The sequence below is a fragment of the Cibotium barometz genome, chromosome 49 (genome assembly GCF_041138505.1).
Source record: "Cibotium barometz isolate CiBa-2024 chromosome 49, ASM4113850v1, whole genome shotgun sequence".
In the NCBI taxonomy this organism is placed as follows: domain Eukaryota; kingdom Viridiplantae; phylum Streptophyta; class Polypodiopsida; order Cyatheales; family Cibotiaceae; genus Cibotium; species Cibotium barometz.
In genome coordinates, this window is record NC_141094.1 from 33,924,330 (window position 1) to 33,934,228 (window position 9,899).

General features: G+C 50.3%; 1 protein-coding gene across 1 annotated transcript in view; it reads left to right on the plus strand.

Moving 5' to 3' along the window:
* Positions 1–8,199, plus strand: part of LOC147610513 (E3 ubiquitin-protein ligase At1g63170-like) — a 63,438-nt gene extending 55,239 nt beyond the window's left edge. The window contains exons 2-5 of the mRNA XM_086786615.1: positions 5,862–5,975; positions 6,121–6,253; positions 6,946–7,116; positions 7,801–8,199. Of these exons, the coding sequence (XP_086642741.1) occupies positions 5,862–5,975; positions 6,121–6,253; positions 6,946–7,116; positions 7,801–7,974 (592 nt within the window). The 3' untranslated portion in view covers positions 7,975–8,199. The remainder of the gene's footprint in view (positions 1–5,861; positions 5,976–6,120; positions 6,254–6,945; positions 7,117–7,800) is intronic.
* Positions 8,200–9,899: the final 1,700 nt, after the last annotated feature.

Consider the following 9,899-nt stretch of genomic DNA (forward strand, 5'->3'; position numbering starts at 1 on the left):
TGGGGATAAGATAGATCAAGCCCTCGGAAAAGCTCTGCGGCATCACCCCAGTGTCCAAAACATGCTGAAAGCCCCTGCGGAGGCCTGGCCCCAAAAGGTCCCAATAGCGCATAAAAAAGGCCGGCGTCAGTCCGTCCTCCCCTGGGCAACTATGTCGCGGCAGGACCCTCAAGGCCTCGGCAAGCTCAATCTCTGACAAAGGCGCACCTAGAACTGTGCGCATATGGTCTGTGACCCTCCTCTGCACATGGGCCCACACAGTCTGTCTGCATACATCTCGATCCTCAGTGGCTGGCTCCGCTGAAAGCAAGTCACGATAAAAAGCAGTGGCAATGGCTCTGATCTCCCCGAGCTCAATAGCTATCGATCCATCCGGTCTACCAAGCTGGCGAACCCCTGCTCGCACATGACGGGGTCCAGTGATCTCAAAAAACTCCCCAGTCACTCTATCACCAAGCTGTGTCCACTGAGAGGCCTGACGACGATAGTAAAAATCATGTCTCTGCTCCTCTGCCTCTCTAACCTCCTGGCGTGCCTGGCTCAGCTGGGACGCCACCCACTCACATGCAGGCTGCTGCTCCTGAAGGCGCTGTAGCGAAGCAAGGCTGCGTCTCAGCCGTTGCTCCCGCTCGCGAATCTCTCCCAGTCGTGTCAAAGCTGCAGCGTGTAGAAAAGAGCTAAGATCAATGAGTCCCTGGGCACACTGGCCCGCTGCATCCTGGTCAGAGCACTGACTATCATGCCAGATCCTCTCAATGTCCTCAGCGAGACTGGGGTCTGCAAGTACCCTCTCTGGGATCCTCAACTGCAAGCTGGGCTCCCGTATCCCCTCCTCCAAAGTCAGTATAACTGGCGCATGATCTGAAAATGAGGTGCCAGCAAGAATGCCGACGGAGCCCCCTCGCTCCCCCAACCAATCGCCCACATAAAAGCGATCAATCCGAGATAGATTAGTCCCTCCCTGCCGGCGATCCGACCGAGAGAAACTAAGACTGTCCTGAGACCGGGAGAAAGCCCCATGCTGCCATGCATCAGTGATCCTCAGTGTCATACAAAACCGGTCCCAAGCTGCAAGCTCCGTGCCGTGCACTGTAACATGACTGCCTCCCACCCTATCTGCCGGGTCCTCAAGCATGTTGAAGTCTCCCCCAACACACCAATGTGCGGCCTCTGGCAATGCATCTGTAACCTGAGTCCAGAACTCTGCTCTGGCACTAGCATGATTGGGCGCATAGATGTTGAGCACACCCAATAGCTCATCATGCATCCTCAGAATGACATACTGTGCTCTACCAGGCACAATGATCCCTCGATCCACAATGGCCTGCCGCCATGCATCTGCAATAACCATGCATACTCCTCCCTGTCCACCCACAGGACCAAACCCTGCAGACCAGAAAGTGTCCCATCTACCAGGCATCACCGAACCATATCTCCGGATCCTGCTCTCACCCAAGTGGTGCTCCTGCATCATCAGAATGTCAATGCTGCCACCAACCAGGCATCTCTGTAGCTCCTGCCTCAAGCAGCCTCGATAGCGTATAAAGTGTGCTCCGCCAAGGCCCTGTACATTCCATGAGATGATCCTCATGGATGTCATACTGAGGTGGGTGCTGTCTCAGCCGTGCGGCGGGCCTTCGCAAGCGGCTTGGATGGAGAGTAGTCCCCATCCGAACGGCTGCGAGTCTGCCCACCCGGTGTACTGCAAGAATCCCGGATCAGACGCCAGTGGCTGTGACCCATGGCGACTGCCTCCTGCTCTGACATAGTAACCTCGTGAATACTCACATATCCTGGGTCGCGTGCCAGATCTGCAACTATGCGCACGACCAAATGCCGAATCCCGGATGTATCCACACTCCCGGGATCCAAGACAAAATGAGCCAACTCCCAAAGTCGGCCTAGCACATCTGTAACCTCCAAATCGCTCATGTGATGAGAAAACTCAACTGCCTGAGTCTTCAACGTGCTGAGAGCGAGCTCTAGAGTCCACTCCCGGTCACAAGGTCCACATAGAGGGAACGAGAAGGCCACCGCTGAGTCTAGTGCCTCCTCCCCGCGGGCCGGAGGTATCACTACATGCACTCGGATGGGTGCTGGCTCATGGGGGCCCTCTGCTCCAAAAAGCCGTGTGAAGGTATAATCAAACGCCGCCGAGCGCTGTCGAATGCCGAGGCGACTCAGCCGACTGCGGATAGATGAAATCCGTGAGGCCCTAATCGGCATAGGTCTCCTCTGTGATGCTCGAGCGAGGTCAGTGCTCAGCGCCCTCCGGACTGCAGGTGAGCGCCAGGGAGCTGCCAGGACCTCCCGGGAAGGCGAGGCGGGCGGAGGGGGAGGAGGGGGAGGCGAGGGAGGAGGAGAGGGAGCCGCTGCCGAGACCGGAGCGGGGGCGGGAGGAGGCGATGGTGGAAGCGAGGCGGTGGGAGGGGATGGGTGTGGGGGAGGTGAAGGAGGGGGAGCTGGCATCTCCTGGTCCTCGGTCGCTGCAGGGGTCTCCTCCTGAAGGGGAGCAAATCTGTTCCTCACGGGAACCCAGTGAGGCTGAGACTGTGGCTGCTGCTGCAGCGGTACCTGGGCGTGCTGCTGTGGCTGTCTCCCTCGACGGCGCCCCTGTCCAGGCTGCCACTCCGAGGTCTCTGTGGCCTGAGCAGGTGTCCCTGAGGCAGCCTGCCGAGCCGAATCTGTGGGCGGGCCATCCGTGGCCTGTTGCTGTGGTGAGGGCCGAGGTCTCCTGCGAGGGCAGGCCTTGGCCAAATGACCGACCTGCCTGCAAATGAAGCACTGGTTCGGGAGCCCCGAGAACTCCACTCTCTGATCTATCCACCCCCCCCCCCCCCCCTATCCTAGGTAGCTGAATGACCTTAGGAAGGGAGGAGATGTCAGATACCAACACTCTGACCGAAGGTAGCCCCGCTGCTCTGGCCACCACTGAAGCTGCTGAGGGGCCCGTCTCAAGAACCGAGCCCACCAATGCTCCGAGCCTGGAGAGGAGCGGAAGATACTCCCGGCGGAGACCAGGGAAACAAACTGTAATATGGAAGAGGCGCTCTCCCTGCTCCGCCGCAGCTGGGTCAAATCCATGCTGCCAAGGCCTGAAAAAAGCCCGAGCACCCCTGATATCCAGAGGACTCATGGCAAGGACCTTGGCAACGCTCTGGGCGGCCTCGAACTCGATCTGATAATGTCCCCGGCCCAAGAGCTGTACATCCAGGATCTTGCCCACATCTGCAAGAAGGCGAGCCTGAAGTAGATCCCTGATCTCCCCTCTGCTGGGGCGAGTGCCGACTATACGGCAGATGGTGGAGTGAGCCTGAAGGCGTTCCACCTCTGCGGTGAGGCTCGCTTCCTCTTCCGGCGAAAGAGAAAGCCTGATGGGGATGACCTCGGGGGCGGGCGAGGGGGCTACGGAAGAGTCCCTCTGAGGCGAGGCGGGAGGAGTCTCCATCAGAGTCTGAAGCTCAAGCGAAGGCGAGGCGAAAGCGGAAAACCTGCAAGAAGCGGGCTGCACACCAAGAGGCGGAAAGACGGATGACGATGAGGGGAAAAAAACAAAAAACCCCCAAGGGGTGAAAAGCAGCATGACAGAGGAGGGAGGGGGGGGCGGCGAAAAAACGGAGGAGAGGCCCAGAGGGGGGGGGGCGGCGACAACGCGAGAAGGAGGGGGGGGGGGCGCTGCTGAATGGAGGCGGGCGAGAGGAGGCGAAGAGGCGGGGGAACGAACAGGCGGCAGCGGGGGGGGGGTGGCGAACAGGCGGCAGCGGGCGGCAGCGGGGGGGGATGGCGAACAGGCGGCAGCGGGCGGCAGCGGGGGGGGATGGCGAACAGGCGGCAGCGGGGGGGGGGATGGCGAAATGGCGAAGAGGGGGGGGAGGCGCAGCGGCGAGGAAGGAGGGGGGGCGGCGCAGCAGCGTGGAAGGAGAGGGGGGGCGCAGCGGCGAGCAGAGGGGAGCAAGCGGGGGGCGGAAGGAAGAAGGCGCGAGGAGGGGGGGGGGACGATGGTGCGCAAAGCAGGGTGGAGGCGGGAGCTTCAGCGAGCGAGCATTGGCAAGTGTCGAGACTCATTTATTTTCGGCTACCAACAATCTTGCATACTAGAGTGGAGGCCTCTAATGATGCAAAAGCCGTAGCAAGGAGTTGAAAGGTCCGCTTCAGAGAAAGATAAGCAAGTAATGGCGGCCTCGGTCAGGGTTGATGTGGATCGGCTGCCATGGAGTCCTCTTGAGGGTGAAGACCAGAAAATGCCGAGACTTGCCGAATGAAAATGCCCACTAAACTGAAGACGTTGCCGAATGAAGACGAAAGGGATGACGGAGCCAAAGGAACGGGATAAACTGAGAGGATAAGGAGGAGAGTGAAGCGGGGCACCCGGGTCGGGGGTGGAGGAGCGTAGATGGGGGAAGGGGGGTGCGTGTGTGCAGGTTGAGCGCAGGTGGGAGAATGGGGAGGGGTGGGCGCAAGCAAGTGGGGGAGGTGCAGATGGGGGGAGGGGTGTGCAGGCTGAGCGCAGGCAGGAGAAGGGGGAGGGGCGGGCACTGGCAGAGAGTAGGCCAGTAGGAGGGGGGGGGGGCGTAGGCAAAGAGAGCAACGGGGGGGAGAGAGGGGCCCCTGTGAACAGGGGAAGAGGGGCGATGGCTAGAGGGGGGGGGGGCCAGTATGGGAAGGGGCGAAGGTGAAGAGAGCAGCGGGGGAGGGGCCCTTGCGAACAGGGGAAGAGGGGAGACGGTGAACAGGGGAAGGAGCGAAGGCAATGGTGAGCAGGGGAAAGGGGGGCGAAGGTGAAGGTGACGGCAAGCAGGCACAGGCTTGGGGGGAGAGCTCGCAGCTTACGCTCGATGTCGATCCATTTATCTCCTGCAACATAGACTTTAGTAGACAAAGGAATAATAATTAAATAAGGTTGAGTGTGCACAGTTACCACGTGCAAAACACATAAAATCGTCGCCTTAGTCCCAAAAAGGTGTGCACACATGCGTCTACGGGGTGTCGAGGCATGCTTGATGCCTGTGCAGTGTGGACATTCATAGGCAAGATACAAGGCAATGTCCAGGCAAACAAAACAAGTCACACATGCAAGTGCATTTCACAAGCAAATGTTTGTGTGCAATGATTTGGATTAAATCTCCCAACTTGCCATCTTGTACATCAAAATAGTCGCGACCATGGGCACATGCAGGATCCAAATATTGTACTGACTTGAGCAACTGCCCTTTTCATGAGTACAGATAACTCAGTAGGGTCACCAACCCTTCCATGAGTGTGATCACCTACTCACTGAACAGAGTCACCAACACACTTTTGTTTGGGTAACTTGTCTTCATATTTGCATTGCATTGGAATATCTGCTGGCAAGCCCTTGGAACATTGTACAGATTAAATACTCCAATAATATACTTCAGTATTGAGGGAGGGGAGGCGGGGGGGGGGGGGGGGGTGTTGGCCCGTTCGCAGCCCCAATGGTGGTGCACTGTGCAGTGCTTGTCTCTTGGCAGATTATCTTGTGCAGTGATGTATCTTCTAGTTGTTTTGTGCATGGAGCTTTTTCGTAAATATGTACGTCCATCTGGTCACTCTTGTAGCTGTCATTTTTTTCTCCTTATGTTTTGCCTTTTTAATTTATGTTTTGAGCCATGTTCAATGTGTACACTTGTATAAGTTTCGGTTTATGAAGGTATATCTATAGAGTAAGCTTACTTTTAATGACAGTCACGAAGTAGGAATAAACAAGTAGAGTTGTGCAGCCTTCACAAACAAATGGGAGTGTTGTGTACATCTCCTACATGTTTTGTAATTTAATTCATGCCGTCACACGTCAAAGTCTTCATGGTGTTTTCATCTCACAAGCTTACATGGATTGGCAGCACTGCTAAACGCATTGAGTCTGCCAACACGTCCTTCTCATTTGTTTGGTGGGTAGTTGGCTTTTATTGGACTACCACGGGAAGCCAGTCTCACAATGCACCTCTTTTATTCTGGTATGTATGCGGTTGGTATGATTATGCCGAAGTGCATCTAATTGCTGACATGTCTGTAGAGAACATGCTCCGATACTAATTATATATTTCTTGTGTTTCGGTAACATTGTTGCTTATGACTAGTTCTTGTGGCTAACTTGGACAGGCTTTGTGTAGCATTTTTGGCGTTTGATGTCTTCTTTGTGGTCTTCTGTGTATCTCTGGCGTGTATAATTGGCATGGCTGTCTGTTGCTGTTTACCTTGCATCATTGCTCTGATGTACGCAGTAGCTGAACAGGTAATTTACAAACACATGCCTCATTATTTGTTAATCTTTAGCCTTATGTTTTTGTTCTGAAAATTTCCCCCCAATGATGGTAGTTGCCTAAGACTCAGAAGCGGGCACCACCACCACTTGGGCATTGGGGGCATGAGTTGGGAAGTAAGTTAGGGCACATAGTCGAAGGGTGGCTTCAGACATGTCTGCAGATGAGGTCTGAAGCAGGCATGGCAGCATAAATCTATTTGCACAGAAAGGGTGTCCGCTGGCTTTTGTCTTCACACAGTTCGTGCCCACGTGCCCTCAGGGCCACAACCCTGGACAAGCTTGGTCACTCCACCAACGCACCAGAAACTTATCATAAGTAGGGTCCAATGGGATTTGAACTTCTAAATCTCTATGCCTGGCCCTTGTGAAAGTCAACCTGGACAGAGATGGAAAGGGGGCATGGACAGATGGTGCTTTCCGCTGGCCTTGTCTGTGGATACTATATCCCAACTAAGCACTAATCAAAGGGGCAAATCAAGGAGGGAAAACTTATTGCAATGAAAACCGAGTGAAAATGCTGAGGGCAATGAGTGGATGGAGGTGATGAAGAGGAGTGCAACCATCATAAATCTTCTAATCAGTTTTCTCTGGACGCTTAATTGTATGGAGAAAAGGTGATTAGTGATAAATATTATTCTTAATGATGGTGTATTTAATGACAGGAGGGCGCTTCTGAAGAAGACATCAACATGTTGCCAAAATACCTATTTCGGCGCACTGGTAGCTATGCCAAAGCAGGCGGGGACATGGCAGGCCCATCTGGAGGAGTTATGAGTATGCTTGGTGCCACATCAGGAGCTGCTGTGGAGCGTGTTCTGCCTGCAGAAGATGCGGTAAGGCAATCCAATGGCTTGCTCTAAGGGAAACTTACAGAAATTTCAAAGTTTAAAAATTTAAGTGTTGCTTCTTTTTGGACCCCCTTTTTCCTCTCCTCTGCAATACATATTTTTCTTCCATTTCCGAAACAACGCGACCACCCCGCCCCCCTTCCGGAAAAAAAAAAACCCACATCCTCCTCTTTTTTTTCTTCCTTTCCTCACATTTCTTACCTCTCTCATTTTTTAAAGCATAAACACTAAAATATACGATTCAGATCATATTTACATCTGTCCTTACATGCAAGCATTTCACATTATTATGTATTATCTTAACTAATCATGAAACTTTATTATAGTATTAAAATTTTCTATTATATACTTTATTTCATATATTAACATACTAATTTAAAAAAAACTAAATAACACTATAATTTTTTACTATCAATGAAACTTCATAGTAAGGATTATTCAATTGTATTAATATCATTATAAAGTGTTATTATTTACTGAATTCTAAATTTATTATACTTCATAATATATGTTATATAATGATAATAAAACAATCGTTAATATTTGATACAACAATTACCACAATTTTATAACATATACCAGAATTCTTCCCTTGCTCCCTTCCAAAAAAGGGACCTGAGTAGGCCTATGGTGATGCTTTTCAATTCAATACTTAATTTTTTGCTGCAGGAATGTTGTATCTGTCTTTCGTCTTACGATGATACTGTAGAGCTCCGGGAGCTCCCGTGTGGCCATCATTTTCATTGTACTTGCATTGATCGATGGCTCCGTATGAACTCTACATGCCCTCTTTGCAAGTACAATGTGTTGAAAGGCAATCATTCAGGAACGGATGATGTATAAAAACAAGGAGTCCATGCCTTGCATGATGAGTGAGCTTCATAGTCGTACTTTATCTAAGGAGTTTCCTATTATAGGTTGAAGGCTCTGCCATGTTTGAAATAATTTTTTTGTCAGGAGCACGCACTACCACTGTAAGGGCAGTATTCTCGTTTTTTGAAGACTTCACATGCAAGTATGGAGACTTTCAATTTGTCTGAAATATGCCTGCTATCGGATCTGTTCACATATATCGAGTCAACACTCTTTTTGTATTATTTAAGGAGAAAGGGCTGGGGGGAAGGGGTGTGGGTGGGTGGCAGGTGGGTTCTCACTGTTACCTCATGATGTAAACATAAGGCGGCGAAGATGGGTGTACATAAGGAGGCGAATATGGGTGTCTATCCCAAGGACGAGTCGTTTTAAGAGTTCCACATGAGGAACTGTTACTTAGTACCATCCCTTCCTCTTCAAGACTTTGGATGATGGTGGGAGAGGTTATCCTCTCCACAGAATATCATTGAGCAATGGTTTGAAAGGATATTCTTTCTCCATCTCCGAAGCCATCAAAGCCATTGAATTACATGCCTTAAAACATTGTCTCATTTGTACATGTTTGTCCAGAGTGGCCGTGTGTACAGATCAGTTGAATCTCTAGTTAGACTCCGAATTGCTTCATGGTTTCACACTGTGGAGAGAGGACCACTACTCTCCATCACTCCTGTACTCTCGCTTTTGCACATACGTAACACATTCATGAATGGGCCTTGCAATTAAGGAGTGAAACATCAAAGTACACTGCCAAGAGTTTAGTTCATTGAAAAAGCAGCCCAACAACTAAGCTCAAAAGATTGAGATGTAGAGTTTGGACTTTGATAGATCATTTGCATGCCATAGCAATCTTAGAAGTAAAGGACGAGAAAGTAACCACGCTAAGAAAATACTTTCGGCAATTCAAAATTTAACGAGGTATTCGAGGCAAATTAGAGTTGGTGCAAAGGCAATTTGAATGTGCTTTTGATGGATTTTGTTGGAGACTTAGAAGTATCAAGGATGAGCTATTGTAGTGACAAACTGCATGCATTAGAATTAAAGTGACAGTAAGGTAATTTTCCGATGGAGTCACTAGTATGCCTATTGTGAAAAGGATATAGAAGCTGCAAATACTTGGTCATATATATGGTAAAAAAGCAGTAAGTGTAAAAGTACTTTAATGTATTGGGATTAGTGTAAAAATATATGTCTATGGGCGAAAAAAGATGATGCACACTTGCAAGTGGTGTGAATCTGGTCTGTTATTTTGTGGCCTAGAGCTTGAGTGCTATGTTTGAAGCCCATTGGTGGGTAGTATGGGATTAGCCCAATGGTGGATCACGAGCCTATTCTGACACAAACATTCTATTTGGTAATTGTTTCATTGATGTTCTTATAATGGAAATCTAGCATTAGGTGCTCGTGAAGCTTGTACAATCAAATGCTCCATAATATGATTATTGGTGGGTGAGAGGTGTGGTGTGTTTGTGTGTGTGTGTGGGGGGGGGGGGGGGGGGTATGTGACGCATGTACAGTCATGTGGATTCTATTGGATTCATGGGGATATGTGGATATATTTTGGGACATTGTACCTCGGTAATCTGGACAACTTGGTGAAGACAAAATTGGTGTTTCACATGCAGCACCCCAACGCTTGTAACACATTTTGGATTTGATATTTCTTGGTTGAGTTACCAACACAAACATGACATCAACGTTGTAAATAATATACTAAGTCTATATAGTCATAGCTGTCTTGAGTGTTGGGGCAAGGTTGATTGCAAGAAATAGGCCCTAGAGTGATTAATGCTCATTGCCTATTAGAAACACCACCTACTAGATATTGGCTATTTGTGAATACCGTATCAAATACTACCCTACTATAACATTATAAAAATGTTAAGCGAAACATGTGT